Source organism: Acomys russatus, chromosome 10 (genome assembly GCF_903995435.1).
Source record: "Acomys russatus chromosome 10, mAcoRus1.1, whole genome shotgun sequence".
Lineage (NCBI taxonomy): Eukaryota > Metazoa > Chordata > Mammalia > Rodentia > Muridae > Acomys > Acomys russatus.
This window is the reverse complement of record NC_067146.1, coordinates 39,553,685-39,572,585: the sequence shown is the minus strand read 5'-3', so window position 1 is coordinate 39,572,585 and position 18,901 is coordinate 39,553,685. Positions and strand designations below refer to the sequence as shown.

Sequence of the window (18,901 nt, the reverse complement as noted above, 5' to 3'; positions counted from 1 at the left end):
CTCTGATTCCCTGGTGGACCCAGGAAGTTGTCCTTTAAAAAGCGCATCTTCAGCCCGCCTGTGAGCGCCGCCTCGTCAGAGCAAGAGCAGCGTGTGGACTGGTTCCCTGGGTCCCCTAAGTGTTCTGGGCTGCTGCCGCCACATCAGTCCAAGGAGCCACTGTGGGCAGCGAGAACCACGCTCAGGTCTAGGAGCAGGGGAGCGCGGGCTCTCCATCCTCAGCTTGCTGCTTGCCTCTTCTCGGGAGGTGGCAGTCACTGTTGCTGCCCAGAAGCCAGTCTGCATTCCCTGCCTGTTGGTTGGCCAGTGAGGAGTTGAGTCTGCACCTCCAGCCCGGACCCACATGGCTTGTTACCTGGTCATCAGTTCCAGACATCTCAGCAATGGGCACTACCGGGGCATTAAGGGAGTCTTCAGAGGGCCCCTCTGCAAGAATGGATCTCCATCTCCGGTAATGTGCACACAGGCGCGCACACTCATTCACACACAGTCAAACCCAAATGAAAACAGAAAGAGACATTGAGAGATGTTGTCCTGCCTGATTGAGCGGGTTAGACTCCCAGGGAGTAAGCCACTATCGCTAGTTATGTCCTCAGACACACTTTGCAGACAATTACAGAGAGGAGTGTGTGTTTCCATAGTTCTTGTCATCCCAATCATCTCGATCTGTAGTGTTATGCATGCAAATGTTTACTGAACACAGTTAACTGCAGGGGTGAAGGTAGATCCTCCGGCACAGTCCACTTACACATCTGCTGATTTGTGTAGTGTAGAAAGTTTGAGTGACACTTTATTATGTGCTTTGTGAAGTCATACTTTCAGATTCGTTTAATAATTTTACAGCTGCTTTATGATAAAATAAACTCAAGGGGATTGTTTGTCTTGGAAAATGAAAAGGTGTTGTTTTTCAAAGCGTTCTAAAGTCCAGGACTCATTAGACTCTTTAGTTTATAAGGAAGTAGGTTCCTTTGTGGAAATCCAAATTGGGTTGTTTCTTGTATTATATAAAAAAATACCTTAACCTGCAATTTGAGTGCTTTTATTTAACTTAGTAAGCTATTCAATTACTGTTGTGCAGAATCAAAGGCCTTACTAGATGTATCAATTAATTCCTGGGTACTATAAACTCACTAATGTTTAAGGGTTAAAACGTGCTTAAAGAATATGTACACACGTATGTGTGTATGCATACATACATACATAGTTTGAGCATATATACATATATAATTCGTTTTTGGCCACAGTAAGTGACTAAGTATCCAAACTTAATGAACAACTTTTCTGTTCTGATATTGAGAGTATTTTTTATCTGTATAGCATAGAAAGGTCATAGTATTTTGTACCTCATACTTTCCATTAAAATTTGATACTTTATTAAATGTGAAAATTCACAACTGCTATATTTTATAAATACATTGGTTAAACATCATCCGTGATTTGCATAAGGCATCTGGAATTGGGAGTTACGTATACTCAAATACACCACCAAGATCCCCAAAGACAAACTGGTCTGTCATATTTTCAAGTACTTTAAAATCTGTGTTGTAACACTGACAACTAAATGGGAGGTAGCCAGAAAGGCTACAGGGAAAACACTGTTTGCATTAACAGTTACAATTAAACTCACAGGGCTAGAAATGGACTTGGCAGTTCCAGCTGGCTGAAAAATACAGGCACAGTCAGCCTGAGCAGTGGGTCTGGATCTTGCCTGCTCTAAGGTTTTAAGGATTGGCATTTCTGCAACCTCAGCAAACCATTAGAGTGTCCAGCAACTCACTGTGTCAGGAGCATTCTCCTCAGGGCAAACAAATCCTCCCAGTGCTTTCTCAAGCACACGTTGTCTTCTAAACCTAGGATGCTCCAATTTTCTTACAGGCATTTCCCCCTAGTGTGTTGATAATCTCTGTGACTGTCTCCATAACCTTCCTGAGTTGGATTACTGTGCTCTAGAATATACATCTTAATACTTAGGATCAAAGGGACATCTTATCATTCATACACAGTTTAATTCTATTCAGGGAGATTAGAATGTGACATTGAATTAAAACCTCTAGTGTCTGAAGAGGAATTTTTTGGCATTTGGTTAATGATATCCCTGTGTGTCTCCCTCTGGTTGTTCATGTCCCCAAAGCCTGGCTGGCCTCATAGAGTCTGAGTGTGTAAATGCAGATGGCGGACACCCGCCTTCCATCCACATGGTTGTGCTGGTTGTCCAGAGTACAGTTGCACACCTGTGGTGCATTAGTTTTATAGTTTACTTGGCTGATTCCACTCATGTGTTAATTTTCTTACTTTGTTTTCAAGTCTTTTCAGTTTAATTCCCAGGATGATGCTCACTAAAATGATGTGTGAGCTACTTAGAAATGTGTACAATGCCTTTAATATGCACTTCGCAAACCCACTTTCATCTTTTAAAAAATTTTATGGTGGGTGGAATTTGTGTCTTTTTCAAGGTTTAAAAGTCTTTCACATGAGGTGGGCTGTGTGGGAAATGGATACTCAATGCTTCTTTGTTGCTGTAGGGTCGTTGAGATAAGTCTTCATTTGGTTTATATTCCTTTGCATGGTATGGTGTCCTTCTCTCTAAGGCAAACCAGGACACCACTTACTAGATCTTCAGCCCTTTACATTTGCATAAGCTCACTGGTCTCCAGGAGCATGTGCCAGCCTTTTGAACAACAGGTTGCAAAACATAAAATTAAAAATAATGTAGATATGTACATATTTTCAGATTCAGTGATAGCTGTCAAGTTATATCTAGGTTGGTATTGGTTTGTTCATAAGTCCTCAATAATAAATATTAAACTCATTGATCACATTAAACACAATCACTTACAATTTTAAAATCAGTATCTACTATGATAAGGTATTTTCAAATTAATGTCTAGATTAGTCTAAAATTGGATGTTATCTATTATTATAACTTCCCAAGATTCCATTTACCTAGACTTATAGAGAATGGAGTGTCAGTTGATAACTAACATTCACTACGTTTTCCAATGATTAATGTTTATTCTTATTCCTTTAACTGACGTCTTTCTATTTATTCTATGTATTTGTTGTTAGTACAGCTATTTAAAAGGTAGACATGGCCTTAACATTCAATGAAGTAAAATTATTGAGTAAGTGTACTTTGTATTCTGTTGTTTAAAGGAGAAAAATGACAATTACTTCTTAGCTTAATAAATTTTAATTTTATTTTTTGCTATCACTATATATGTATAATATGGATCTTATAACATATAAAATAATTAAGTCTACGTATATTTAAAAATAATTATACAAATTTCTTATGTTCAAGTCATATCTCTTTAATGGAAACATGAAATATTAACCTCAAGGTACAAAAGAGAATCAGGTATAAAGACATTCACACACACATAATTTCAAGAGATTTCATTTATAAAATATCCAATACATAGATTTCTCATAATAAATAGGAAATGAAGTTGTCGATTGATAAATAAATTTTGTGCCATAAAAATATTCGCAGTTTAGTAAAAATCCTAGAGGGAAATTCTAGTTCTACCTTCAAAGTTAACACATAGAAGTATCTTATGATCATCTTTTTGTTCTGCATGAAAAAAAATAGGAAATTGTATTTCCATTCTGATGGGCATGTGGATAATTGATTTGAGATGTCTTATGTTCCTCTAAATTGAAGAGAGATTCAGAAAAATAACATATTTTTAATGTTCAATATAAAAGTTTACTTAACCCAAATACATTTTGCTAAATTTTAGGATGTTTATCCTCTGTATTGTCTAAACTCTAAAATAATATGATCGCATGATGCCTCTAGGAGTCAGAGTTGGGTGCACGTAAGATAGATAAGTAGCCAGATGCTCACGGCTAACTGTGCTCAGAAAAGGTTACCTATATATTAAACTTCTTTTGAGCCACCAAATGTGCAGAACTTTGTTACAACAAAGGTTTCATTAAGAAAGTCCTAAAGCTCTAGCACCATATTTAAATTCAATAAAATAAATAATGTTCTTTCAGCAATATGGACATATTCTTCTAGTGATTCTTAGTCATTTTATGTTCTTTGGATATAATCTCAGCTTTAGATTAATTTCAGTGTGTCTTCTCATATATTAGGAAGACATTTGTTCCTAGCACTTAATCCATTAGTTGCTAGTCATAGCTGTATATTTAACCGATGGTATACACTTCATCATCATTTATGTGAAAATTAGAGTGGTTAGAAGTCTGTATTCCTTCCTGGGCACAGTATAGTTAAAAATTCAAGAAGAATCGAAAAAGCCTGCTTTACTAAAGTACTCTGCACGAAGGAGACCCTTTCAAGTGTCAATTGCATATACATGGTCCTTGAATTGTTTTATGTCTTGTAATATTATCCAGAGTTGTATGTTTGTCTAAATCACCTAATATAACTAGATTATATATGTATATATATGCATATTAAACACATACAAATCCTGTAGCTTCCTGTTGTAAAATTAGAAATATATATCCAGAAGTGATAGGCATTATCCTAGAAACAGTGGAAACCTTGAAGTTTCTGAATAGGGAATTTCCTACATAAGGAAGTGAATTGTCCTTTTTCCTAGTGCCTGTCCTAGGCAGTCATATGCATTTTAAAGATACTTATGAGTAATTACATATTAACCACAGTATAAAGCTCACAATCTGATGCATTTCTCATGTGTCAACTATAATTATGAAGACATGCCCGCTAATAGAGAAGTCACCTGTCTCCTTTTCTTGAATTCATGACTACATACTGCTTCCAGGTATTTTCAATAAAGACAGCTACATATTGAACAGTTTTCTTTTTATATCAAATACCATATTAAGCAAACTTCTTTCTTTTTCTTGTCTTTTCATCTCTGCCTTCTCTTTTTAAAACCACACAAAAATCTGTGCTTAGAATTTGTCTGGAGGAGAGAATGTCACCATTCTGATTTACATGAACCTGTGTTGATTTAACTTCAAAAAACTTCCTTAAGAATGAAATCAGTATTCAAATACTTTAATTTGTGACTTTTGCTAAGTTACTTGGCATTTGTCTTCTATCTTATGTATCCATTTTTAGCTATCAAATTAAGACAAACTTAAGTTTCTGCTTTTTTATTTTGGAAATAAAATAAAATAAACATAAAACATGTCGGCATCAACAAAAAAAGAAAGAAAGAAAAAAGAAAACAAAACAAAAACCAAAATATTTAGACATCACGTGTCAGGCTTGGTAGTTGGATGGTAGTTGACACAGAACAACCATTTCCAATTTAGAAATTAGCAGTAATAGCTAAAATACTTGTACAATGTATGTGCTCTAAAATATACTTTTTCCATGAGAAAATAAGAACACAACTTGAAAGGTGGTCTGTTTAAGCCTGTATTAAGACCCACTAGTAAGAAGAATCAGGCATATGCCCAATATTTCTACCAACTGCCCTCAAGTGTGAAGTTATGTGATTATGTCATATTAACCCTTTGGCATATACTTACATATTCTAAGTAAAGAATCTGAACAAAAATGTAAAATTCTATTCTTAAAGTATATTTTGCTTGTAGCAACCTTATAGAAAATTCAAAACTTAGGCAAGAGAAAGAGAGAGAGAGAGAGAGAGAGAGAGAGAGAGAGAGAGAGAGAGAGAGAGAGAGAGAGAGAGAATAGGTCCATATGGAAAAACTAAATATTTGGTGCTAACAGGGATACAGAAATTTTCAATATATGAACTTACATATTCAAAGAACTACCTGAAGTTGAAATCTTGAAGAGATGAGTTCTTAATTTATAGCTGTAATAATATAGATATAGCTTACCAAAGTAAAAATACAAAAAATTCAAATTTTAAAATGAAGAGAGTTCAAAATTTGTTTTTGAAAATATTTACTACTGATTTCATTTTTTTCAGAGATGAACTCCTGGTGTGTTGAAATAAGGTTTTTTATTGGTTTAAATATAATATCTAAAGTCTAAATATTTCAGAAGGATACATATTTAATTTTTCCATAGAAGGAGAGATGCCTATATAGTAAACTTTTTTTGTTTCTACATTTCCTTTGCTGATAGGAAGCCCAGAGATAAATCTGAGCTTTAAAAATGATAGGGATTAAAGGTTGTCTTCAAAACCACATGGTTCACCTCTGCTTATCACTTATTCCCAGTCTAAGTCTTATTTTATTTCCTGTGGTGCTTATTCTTTTAAAGTTTGTTTTGTTCTTTTAATGCATAAAATTTCTTTCAGGAGACTTAGATTTATTTTCAAAACAAGTTATAAATAACAAAATATAGACTGTCCCTATGTAGATTGGCCACTGAGGACTCTATGCTACCCAGTTCTAGTTTTGATTTTTTTTTTTCATTTCTAACAAGGCTGCCAATTAAGGACCTTGACAATGGTTAATTTCCTTTGGCAGATTTTATTTTACATTTCTGTGAATATTCTTTATTTTGAAACAAATTTTGCAAGTTTGTTTTAAACAGTATCCCTACCCACTACATTTTTTGTATCATTAATTCTTACTCTTCCGTTTCTTAATTGACAATCTTTTCATGTGTTGATTTTTTTATAGTGCAATATCTTTAACTCCAGAGCTACTAGCTCCTGAAAACAATCTGCACACCCCGCACCCCGCTTTGTCTGTTCTTCCTTGCAGCTGTACGTTTCTGTAGTCACCATTCACACCTAGCATTTATCTCTAGATCATAATTTAGAACTTCCTCCCGTTGCCATTAAGAACTCACCTCATAGTTTCCTTCTATGCCCACATTTTCCTGTGATGGTTACAGAGTATTTCACTTTTCCATAAATATCTCTGTGGTGGCAGAAAGGCAGTCAGTTTCTACTGTCCATTTACATATTCTTTGTAGACATTCATTTTGTAATGAATAATTCTATTTGCCAACATCCAGCTGTAACACATATATACAGCACACTTGTAGACTCTGCTGTAAGTCACATGTAGATACTTTTCTCTTCATGGTTGGAACTGTTGTGTTACTGCACACAGGGGAATTGTTAGAGGCGAATCTAAACAAAGACAGGCTTTGGAGTCAAATTCCCTAATTTTAAATAGTTAGCGATTAATTAGAAAAGTTATCCTCACCATTCATCAGTTGAGGGACATCTAGGTTGTTTCCATATTCTGGATATTACAAATAAAGCTGCTATGAACACAATGGAGCAAATGTCTTGTCGTAGGGTGGAACATCTTTCGGGTATATGCCCAGAGGTGGTACGGCTGGTTCTTGATGTAAAATTATTCTCCATCTCCTGAGAAAGGGCCAGATTGATTTCCAAAGTGGTTGTACAAGTTTGCACTTCCACCAGCAATGGAGGAGTGTTCTCCTTTCTTTACATCCTCAACAGCATGTGTTGTCACTTGAGTATTTGATCTTAGCCATTTGGACAGGTGTAAGACGGAGTTGTTTTGAGTTGCAGTTTCCTTATAACTAGGGATGTTGATCATTTCATCAAGTGTTTCTCAGCCATTCAATATTCCTCTCTTGAGAGTTCTTTGTTTAGTTCTGTGCTCCATTTTATAATTGGGTTATTTGGTTTGGTGGTGTTTAATATATAAGACAGGCTAAGCAAGTCCTCAATAGTTCCTGCTCACAAACGTGTCTGTCAGATATATTGGGCCAGAAGTCTGAAGATGATGCTCCAACAATTATAGAGAGTTTTGGGTGACTAGTCAGGCAGCAAACTGTCTCTGTCATCTTCTCATTCGGGAAGATGCTTACCTGCACTCGCTGTATACTCAGGTAATTACTTTTATTCCTTCTCAAGTCTCTGATGGGGTTGAAGACCAGATAGTTTAGTCTTACAATTATGCTTAGTTGTTTATGTTTTAAAATGTTTTTAGCTTTAGATAGATGTTTTAAGTTGATAATGATGAGATATTGATTTACATTCAGAATTTTAGACTCACCAAGATAGGAAAGATGTTTTCTTCAAGGCTACGAAATACAAATAGCCAAAACACTATGAATGTAGCATAAATATAACTCCTGATTGTTGTGTTGTTCTCCTTGCTGTAGGTAGTCTATTTTGTATACGTGTAATAATGTAAATGTACATGTAAAAATAAAAAAATAATAAAAATGTTATCTTAACTTCAGTTTCTACTTCTTCACAGCGAGGGAGATGTTTCTACTATGTTGCTTTCACTGAGTGTCCTGTTTTCTTATAGCACTTCTGGGTCCAACAGGGATTTTATTTTATTTTATATTAAAGTATAACATAAAATATAAGTTGTTGTGTTGCAAGCACGCAGTTTTTTGATTTTTAAAATGTCTCCATGTTCATTGGAACTTTAAAGAACCATAGAAACTTCAGTTGAATCTTAAGATGGTGTTACTCGTACCCAATGGAAAAAGCTGTCCTAAAAAAAAGACTGTCTTCTTAAGAAAATTAAGGTGAGCCCAGTGACATGGCTCAGCAGGTGAAGTTACTTCCAGCCGAGCATGGCAACTTGAGTTCAGTCTTAGGAACCTACACTGTAGAAGGAGAGGACTCACTCCTGCAGGCAAAGTGTCCAGAATGCCGTTAGGTGCACTCACAAAGATACACAAGAAATAAAAGTGTTAAACAGAAATAAGAATGTTAAGAAGAGCTCAGTTGACAGCCGTTAGGTGAACAGAGGCTGCCAGTGGTGGGGATAGGGAGCCACACTGTATTTCTGTTGTTTCTGCTTCACTTTGATGGCTTAACAATCTTGCTATTTGAAATAAATGAACAACAGAATACTGATTAGGTATGAACAAATGCATTTATGCTAATAAAATATATAGATTAGATACATGCCAGTATCTGTGAAACATCTCATTATCTTTTACTTAATTTTCCAATTGAAACTCAAAGATACAACCATCTTGTGGATTTAGAAATTTCTTGTAAGTACATAGGAATTGTTCTATTGGGTTTTCATTATTTGAGAGGAGATATAAATTATGTACTTAGTAGCAGGGTAACAATAAGTCATTAAAAGGCAGACATACCTACATTGGAATTTTTATAAAGTGACATTTATTTTCAAATGATAGATAAATTATCAGAAAAGTTGTAATTTCATAAGCATACATGAGGATAAATGTCAGCTTTGCATTGCAAATAATATTATTACCAAGAAGATTATATATTAAGACTAAAAATGTATAAGTCTAATTTCAGTGGCTTTATATGTGTATATGGGACTGTCCTTGAATGTTATAGCTTAGAGATGGAATATCCCTTCCAAATCTCTGTTGAAATTGATTGTCATTGTAATGGTATTAGGGCCTGGAGTTTAAAGGAGGAAATTATGCTGTTAGGAAAGGTTAATGCTTTTCTCTAGAGAGTGGTTCTATATTTACCTGAAGAATGAGTTGTTATTAGCAAGGCCACATTTAGGTTTGGCTTCTTTTACATGTATTTACTTGTCTTTCTGCTGTTTGTCATGAGTTGAGGCAGCACAAAGCTCTCGCCCACCAGAAGCCTTCAAGATCCTGGAATGATCTTCTCAGCTTCTCAGTCTATGATACAAAATAAAACTCTCTTTAAGAAGTGTGTGTGTGTGTGTGTGTGTGTGTGTGTGTGTGTGTGTGTGTGTGTGTGAACTTCCTATTTTCCCTGAGACAGGGTTTCTCACTTTGTAGACCAGGCTGCCTTCAAACTCATAGTGATCCTCCTGCGTCTGTCTCCTGAGTGCTGGGATTAAAGGGTGTGTACCACAATGCCTTGCTCGTGTGTGAACTTCTTACATGGTCACTGTATCTCCATCATTTCTGCCCCTTCTACCTCACCCTAAGTTATCCTGTGCCCCTGAAATTCATGATTTCTTGTTACATGTATACACATATGTATGCATGACCATGTGTGTATTGTGTTGCTGACATGTACATGTACCCAAGACTGACTTGAAAATGAACAACCTATGCCGACATTGATTACTTTCTACTGTAGATAATCACTTAGGGTGGGATCTAATAGACTTTCTTCTGTGCATGCTAGCATGCCAAGTGGTGTCAGTATGCCTGTCTTGTTTAGGCAACCATATTGTTGCAATTTCATGGTACATTTTCTCTTGGACTTTAGGATACATTATCTAGTGGCAGGTGTCTTAAATCTCTGACTCTTACAAACTCTCTACCCTTTCTTCTGTGATTTTTTTTCTCTGAGTATTAGGTGTCAGGGTTGCATTGCAGATGTTTCAGTTGGGGCTGGGTACAAAGTAGTCACATGTGGATCTCTGTAATGCTCTCCAAATGTTACAAGAATAAAAGCTTCTTGATAAGGGAAGAGAGTAAGGACTCCACTAATCCATGAGTATAAGAATAGTTACTTAGAAAACAGAAATTATATTGATTTGGGAAAATGACTGCAGTAGGGTCTCTTCTTGGTTCTTTGACCTCTGCAGCCATGGGTAATAGCTAGTTTTACAGTAACAGGCATGAATTTCCTCCTATTGACTGAGCCTTAAGACCAGTTAGAGAGATATGATTTACCTAAAGATAAAAGTGGGACAGTCAGTAGTCCTACTGAGCTGTAAAAGTCTATGAACCACAACAATGACTAGGCTGAAAGGATAGAATACCCTTTATAAATAACCCAGTTCAAAATTCTGTTGGAACAGCAGAAAAGTAAGACAATGCATCTTAAATCAAATTTAATGTTCGTGTTCAACTATTCATATGTTATATAGTGTAAATTCTAGAGTGCTAGATAAGCTTGCTTGTGTCCTTGGTGGCAGCTACTTTTACTGTCATCCTACGATGACAGTAAGATTTGAGGAATTGTGTTATAAAGGAAAGTAATAAAATGTAATAAACCTTCTCAGGCTTTCTTCTACTCACAGGTCACTTTTCCGTGAATTAAAAACAAAACAAAACAATAAGCATTACATCCATTCTATTCTCTGTGATCATTAGGACATATTTCAAACTTGAAGTGATAGTATCAGTTCTCTGCAGAGCAGGTTAAAATGCAGAGGAGGATGGGTACAAACATGTGGGTTTAAATATTCATACAGACTAAGCCAGGGGTGGATTTATATATAGCATATTAAGATCACTTAATTTGCAGAATTTACACCGAATGCACTTACTGGAATTCACCATGGCTTTGGATTTTAAGAGGACGTTTCTTCTTCAGGGCACCATGAGTGAGGCTAGCTCTAGAATTTTCATCTTGATGGCCACTGGGGTTGATGAAGCATGAGAAGAACAGTGGCTTAAAAGGTTTTCTACTATATTTGTAAATGACTATTATTTGACTAATGTTTTCTAGTCTTCCTAAAGCTATAATAACCCATTAAATGGAAAGTCTAGAAACCTGCTAAAAGGACATAAGCAGAACCACTTTCTCTGAAAGAAAAAAAGGTTTTGAAGAGTAAATGGCCATCCTTTTAAACAAAGCAAAGCAAAGCAAAACAAAACAAAAACTATCTGAATAAAGAAAGTGCCTTTGGCATATGCTCCTTACATTCTGATTTGAATACTGCTTAGACTGTGAAAGAGAAGCCCCTGTCATTTGTAAAGAATAGTTAAAATGTATACATTTAATCTCAATACCTTTTAGCTGCCAGATGCATTGATGTCAGTAGGCTTTTATTTAATATATGTGAAGCTTTTGTGAAAAAAAAACATTAGTGTCCTTTGGAGCTAAGCCCTTAGGAATACTTTTTTTGTGATTAGGGAACCAGGAGAAGTCCCCCCCCCCCAGATAAATATCTCAATAGAGGGGCTGGCCCACTCTAAAGGAGGTAAGTAGTAACTGCCCAGCATAAGGGAAGAAATTCAGACAAAGAAGGCTAACTTGGAATAAAAAACATTGGAGGATTTCAATAAAGTCATTAAAGTCACTTATTTAGTCAATCAATCAGATGTTCATATAATTGCTAAAATGTATGTGGTAGGTACTCATTGGCCATGTAGCAGAACTAAAGGATAAATCACACTGTGCAAAATTTCCAGGAACCAAATAATCTTGAGAAGTAATATTTTCTGTAAGCTTTGTTAAGGATTAATGTCTTTTGGATAGAAACTGAAACAAAAACAAATAAAAACAAAACTAAAACTCTCAAAACTTGAAATGAACACACTCTGAGGTAGTAACCCTGCTGTTGCAATTCACTTGACCCTTCAATTTTGCCCAAGTTAAAAATAATTTAGACCTTGACAATTTAGTCATGTGCATGTTTCTCAATCTTGTTCCTTTTCCTCCTCTTGGAATTCTTGGAATGACTTTTTTCCAACTCTAGCTACTTGCATGAGACTGGGAAATGGCCATAGTTAGGGGTCAAAGCTTCCTGGAATTATCCTGGTCTATCTATGAGAGGCAGCCTATTACCAACACTAGAAGTATAATCAGAAGTGATGTGGTAGAAACTGAACTTGGAAGAGAGCATCACTGGCCATCTGTGAGTGAGATAATTGACTACATTTTTTTTCTACTAGGAAACTCCAGAGGGTCTGGGGGACAGTAGCTAATGGTCCATAGAAAACATTCTGCTACTTATGTGAAGAATCCTCCATGACCAGTAGATAATGTGAAACCTTTCAATCCAGATGTTACTAACTATGGATACATATAAGAAACAGATCCGCATACTGTGATTTGCTTTTTAATATAAAGTAATTGGGAAAGAGCCTTCTCTTAGCTGTTAGGGCCATAAACTTTAATGACCTTAAGAGCTGAAGCATCAGGCTAAGAGAAGGTGGCCTTTTGAAAGGATAATGCAAGGATTGGCTTGAAGTAGTGAATGTAAGTTAAATTAGGGCACTCTGAAGAATGAACACCACAAAGATGAAACCCATATAGATATGACTGGAAAGGGAGGTCACTGGTTGGGAGAGCTCTGTGCTCCCCTACGTTGAAGAGTTGCATGTGCTATCCAAGTACACAGGAGAGCATTCCCAGAGCAGACATGGCTCTACCTCAAAAGCTGGTGGAATTTAGAATGTAAGCTGTCACAGAATATTTGAGGAGCCTTAGTACCTGTCAGCCACAAAATCTGTCTCAAAGAAGATGGCACACTAACAGTGGAATGCACTGAAAACATAGTTCAAAACACTCTGTTAATATACAAGCCTTCGGGAAAGAGAAGTAACTGATATGAGAGAGGAGGGAAGAGAGAGTGAGGAAAGGAGGAGGTAGAGAGATAGGAGAAGACATAGATAGGTAAATAGACAGATAGATGAGAGAGAGAGAGAGAGAGAGAGAGAGAGAGAGAGAGAGAGAGAGAGAGAGAGAGAGAGAGAGATGGGGCAGGGAACAGAGTGACCTTTCCTACTTGTCTTTGTTAGGGTTTCTTTTGCTCTGAAGAGACACCATGACCACATCAAGACTCATAAAAGAAATTTAATTGGAGCTGGATTACAATTCAGAGTTTTAGTCCATTATCATTATGGTGGGAAGCACTGTGGCATTCCAGGCAGACATGATACTGAAGAGGATCTGCAGGCTGCATGCTTTGAGCATCTGAAACCTAAAAGGTCACTCCCAGTGACACATTTCTTCTCAAGAGGCCATTTCTGCTCCAGGGAGGCCACAAATTCTTATTGTTTAAAAAAGGTGCCAATGGGGGTGATTTTAATTCAAGCTACCACACTAGTACAGAAGATTTTCTAGCATATGTTATGGCTGATCAGAGATAATGAAGCATGGGTGGGGTATTTCTGGCACAGATTCTGAGGCAGGACCTAACCCTAATAATGATTCCTAGGTATACGACCTAACAGTAGCCTAAGAATTGAGTGAGGGTATACAGAGAAACAACCATGCAAAACCCTGTAGTGTAGGCTATGGAGTAAGCAAATAAATCATGTCAGGCAAACAGACATATAACTTTAAATCTCCCCACAGAAATAAACATCATCATTCTGTTGTCTTGACGTTACATCTTGTCACTTCCTGCTTGTTATGCCAAGTGATCTAGGTAGCAGTGAAGTTTTGTGAATATTAACAAAATTATATTAATGGAAATACTTCAACAACATAAAAACAGAGTTCAGGGCTGAAACATCATTAATCTAGTTACTTGAGTAGTATAGTCATGATAAATGGTCTCTTTCTTGCAGGGAGAGAAGTGCAAATTAATTTTTAGAGCTCTGTGCAGAGCATGCTAACCTTAAGGAATACCACCTCTTCTGTGATTGCGTCTTGACTGAAATGTCAGTAGTTTGTATGTGGCTGCATTTTGACTGCTTTATAAACTTACCCTGTACTCAAAGTGGAAATATAACACATATCCCTTTTTGCACTAAGTCTACAGAAAACATCTCCTTTCTTATACTGTTGGTGTACTGCCCCCAGTCTGCCTAGCAACCTATGATGTCATTACTTTCCCACCACTAGGTGGGCCAGCTGCCCAGATATAAAAAGGACAAACTCCCTTTGTTTCCATCTCTTGCTGCTCTTGCTCCTCTCTTCCTTTTCCTCTCTCTGTTTCTGTCTCTCTTTCTCTCTGGGAACTCCTCTCCCTTCCCTGCCCTCCCATGCTCCTATAATAAACTTCTCCATATCCTATCTGTTGCCGAGCATCTTATTTTTAATCATTATATTAGTTCTGTGACTTGGGTAATTATGGGCACTAATTTTAGAGTTTCGTTGAACTGGTTGGGCATACAATTCCATCTCTAACTAGCTGTGTTAATGCACTGCATTGCTTTCGGAATTCTCACGTTATTTTCTTGCACTATTCCTGTAGCCTCTGTTAGAGTTGAGTGAGCTAATGGATGTTAAAGACTTACTGCAGTGCTTGGCACACTCGAAGCTCGCAATGAAAGGCACCAGTGGGGACTTTTTGCATTAGGCCTGTTGACCTTGTTGGGGTTTGATCTGGTGCTATGTATACAAATGCTAATTATTGGCTCCCAAGATCTGGTTGCAGTTCATATGACTAAATTCTCATACAAACCAAATAATGTTGTAAAAGCTTTGCTCCCCAATATATATTACCTGAGTGATTAAAGTAAAGCTGCTGACAGACAATTTCTGGGAAAAATAAAGATAGAGTGAGCTTTGGTTCACTGGACTGGAGGTCTCCAGTAGGGAGGACAGCAGGAAAGGGGAAGGAGAGAGAGAGAGAGAGAGAGAGAGAGAGGAATCAGAAGAAGAAGAAGGAGGAGGAGGAGGAGACAATCAGAAGAAGAAGAAGAAGAAGAAGAAGAAGAAGAAGAAGAAGAAGAAGAAGAAGAAGAAGAAGAAGAAGAAAGAGATGAAGAAACTGGCTTGATAGAGCAGATCCATCCTAGCCAGGATGATTTTTGGCAAGTAACTTGGGAAATGCTGCTGGGGGCAGGCGAGACTAGCTCAGAAAATTAGTTTACGCTGTACCTGCCCAATTATTGTGCTAAAAGTGTTTAAATTAATCTATAGGTCCATGTCTTGATTATTGGGGCGCTAGCCAGGCCATAGAATAGCCCTCTAGAATTAGTAAATATTCAACAACAAAAAGCAATTTTCCGTGATTTGTTAGCATGTTCACTGTAGTCAGAGGGAATTCTATACATTTACATGAATACATTGAAATTTTCTCTTTGTAATGGTCTGGTAAGATTGTTCTGCACTATACTTTGTTAGTAACAGAAGGGCAAGCACGGTGTGTGTGTGTGTGTGTGTGTGTGTGTGTGTTTTAGCATTCTGTTTAACACAACTGCTGCAAATAACAGCCCAGTGTTTGCAGTTTTCCTAATGAAAATGCTTAGTGTGGCCTGCCTCTCTGGCACAGCTTTAATTCAAGGCAATGATACATTTCATGTGGCTTTTCTCTTTCTCTTAGTATTTTGATCAGAACAAATTGAGAGAAGTAGAAGTGTGTGTTTTTATGATCTTGCTGCCTTATAGAAGAAGCTTTCTTTTTTTTTTATACGGATAGATTTTTTAATTTAAAACTATTGTCTCTTTTCTGGGAAGCATCCAACCTCATTATTGTGTCTTAATGTCTTCTGCTGCCTCTGGAAATTCTAACAATGGCCATACCCTTATCACTTTCCTTCCTCAACAAGAAGTTATTTTTACAGTACATTACTTGAAATAAGGAAATGTCATATGACTAAGCGCTATGTACACACACACTACAAGCAAGGATTAAGTTGATATGTAGACATAAGCTTTTATTCAAGAACATTCTGTTCATATGAATGAAAAGAAAAACACCTCAGTGTATATAATTTTCTACTCTGTGTTGCAAAAGTATCTGTATGGATGTGTCGCCAGGGTACACAGAATCCATTCTCAGCCTCTCAAAGAGTCATGTACAGACCTGATGAGGAGGCTGAGGGAGAGCAAAACAAGAGATGCAGGCCTGTAAAGATGCAGTGTGGCTGGCACTATTGGATATTCTGCCTGCCCAGTTGCTTCTGTGACTTCTGTCATGCATGAGCTAGCCAGGATAGCTGCTACTGCTACCACCATCAGAACTCTTTATTACTAAGATGAGAAGGCAGACAGACCCAGAAGCTAAATTAAAAAAAAAAAAAAAAAAAAAAAAAGATGGCTTTCCTCCACCCCCACCCCACAGCCCTATCTCCTACCTTGCATTTCTCCCCTAGTGCTTTCTTTTGGCAGATCTAACTGCAAACCAGCAGGCTAAGGGCTCTGGGCAACACACTTTATAGGCTTCTGGCCAGTACTCTCATCCCAGAGAAGACTAGGAAGAGCCAGAAGAGAACTGATTGCTAATGGACAAATCCTGAGCACTGCATATATACCACTTCTTATAAGAATGCAGAAACAGAGTGAGGAGGATTCATATGAAGGATTTCATATATATGTATACATATATATGAGTTTATGTGCTTTACATGCACACAAACATTCCTTTTATATATCTAGTGATGTTTATATCTATAGAAGTGTGATAGATAAGTAGAAATATTTGTATGCAAGGATAAAAATCTGTAGGCTTTGGGAGAAAAAAAAGAAAGAAAAGAAAAGAAAAAAACCAAACCCAAACTAAAACCGACCAACCAAGCAACCAAAAAATAAAACAAACAGTCAGACAGACAAACAAACAAACAAACCAAGTAATCATGAACACTGAAAGTAGCCAGCTCTATTTACACATTGATTGCAGTCACTAACACAGCCATCACTGACATTCTTGGCGGTGGATGGAAACAGCCTCTATGCTAAAGAACTCTTCTAATTGTGTCTAGATAGGGCATACCTGTATACTTGAAAATAACTGCTTCTTTTAAGGTACTCAGATGTTACAGTTTGAATATGCAATGCCCCCAAAGGCTCTTGTGTTGTATGCTTGGATGGAGTTGTTGGTGCTGCTTTGAGAGGACTCCTGCAAAGTGTTTTTGGGGGTGGAATCCAGTGGGATCCAGTAGGTCACTGGAAGAGTACCTTTGAAGGTTATATTAGCTTCCTGGTCCTGGAGTCCACTCTCTTTCCCGTCTATCATGAGGCAAGCTGCCTCCGCTATCTGCTCCTGTCACCAGAGTGCTCTGCCTACAGAACCAAGGGAGACAAGCAATACACAGTGAATAATCTGAAACTGTTGATTTAAAATTAATGGTTGCTCCCTTTAAGAGTTTTGTGTCAGGCATTTTATCATAGTGACACAAAAATCACTAATGTTTGTTTGCTTTCGTCTACATTTTCATTTTTAAGGTGTAGCTTTATAGGTTCTAAGAAGTAGACCATTGGCATCTATGGCATCTACTAATAACCTGCTTACCCTCTATCATAACTTTAGATTCATAGACATGAATAGGTTTTCGCTGGTTATTGTTTCTCATAGACATTTCAAAAACATGGTCTCCAAATTTCAACCAGTCTTCCCCTAAATGGGATTTTCTTTCTGGTTGGGAACTTTGTTTTCATCTAATAATGAAAATTGAACTTTAAGAATATTCTGAAATTTCTTACCAACTCAGTAAATGCTCTCATTGCTAAATACGTCTTCAGTCTCTCCCTCTGCCCTGCACCTCTCCCCCACTTATAAATCTTGTCAAGGAAAGCAGTCATTTTCCTGAGAAGGGATTCCGTTATGATTGTTGTTGCTGGCACTGTGTTGCAGAGAGGGCCTCTGGTGTGTATATATGAGGTTGCCTGTGCTGTCTGCTTAGGTGTAGTTTGAAGTCCAGAATGGAGAGTGTACACTGAAAAACTACTTTTACATAATGATGGACAATCATTACAAATATCTGTTCAGTTTCAACTAAAATTTAAATTTTGTAAATATATTAGAGAAAGGACATACTAGCTTATTTAACTACAATAAATGCAAGTATTTCATGTGGACCACTTTTTTCTAAATCTAGAATATATAAATAGAAATAAGACTGGTATTTCAATTACTGATATGACAACTTAGTTATGTCTAAGCAAAGCACATCAAAGTAGAATGGTCTTTAGGACTCATTGCACAGGACTCATTAGTCACCTACATTTGGCTAAGTTTCACATTTTCAGCACTTGAATGAGCTAATGAATCACAAGTCCAGCACTGGACCTGGAATATACACTTTAGACAAGAAGCCGGAGACTATGTTGATCACATTGACATCATAAAATCATGGAACCAATCCTAACTCAACAAGACTCTCCTACTTTACAACACTGAAGCTATAAACAGAGCACAGCTTGATTACTTGCTTGTTTTCTTTCCACTTTCTTTTTAAAATTAACTCTTGTGGGTATCCTCTTTGGAGCTAAGGGTCTACTCACCCTTCAAAACACAGTTCCCAAACATAGTAAAGACGAAGAGCACTCATTTTATCTCAGTTAGACTTTGTTAACTCTAGATGTTCATACACAAATTAGCAGATACTCAACAAAATGCTGCTAATTTGTTAATCTGTTCAATAATAGTTGATAAGAATACTCACAATGCAATAATAAGTTGAAAGCAAATTTTGTATAAATACACATACAATGAAATTAAAATAAAACTTATAGAAATGTTCATATATGTCGGTATAGTCATCTCATGT

General features: G+C 36.9%; 1 protein-coding gene across 1 annotated transcript in view; it reads left to right on the top strand.

Moving 5' to 3' along the window:
* The first annotated feature begins 174 nt into the window (after positions 1-174).
* Positions 175-18,901, top strand: part of Znf804b (zinc finger protein 804B) — a 488,372-nt gene continuing 469,645 nt past the window's right edge. The window contains exon 1 of the mRNA XM_051152011.1: positions 175-451. Coding sequence (XP_051007968.1) covers positions 344-451 — 108 coding nt within the window. The 5' untranslated portion in view covers positions 175-343. The remainder of the gene's footprint in view (positions 452-18,901) is intronic.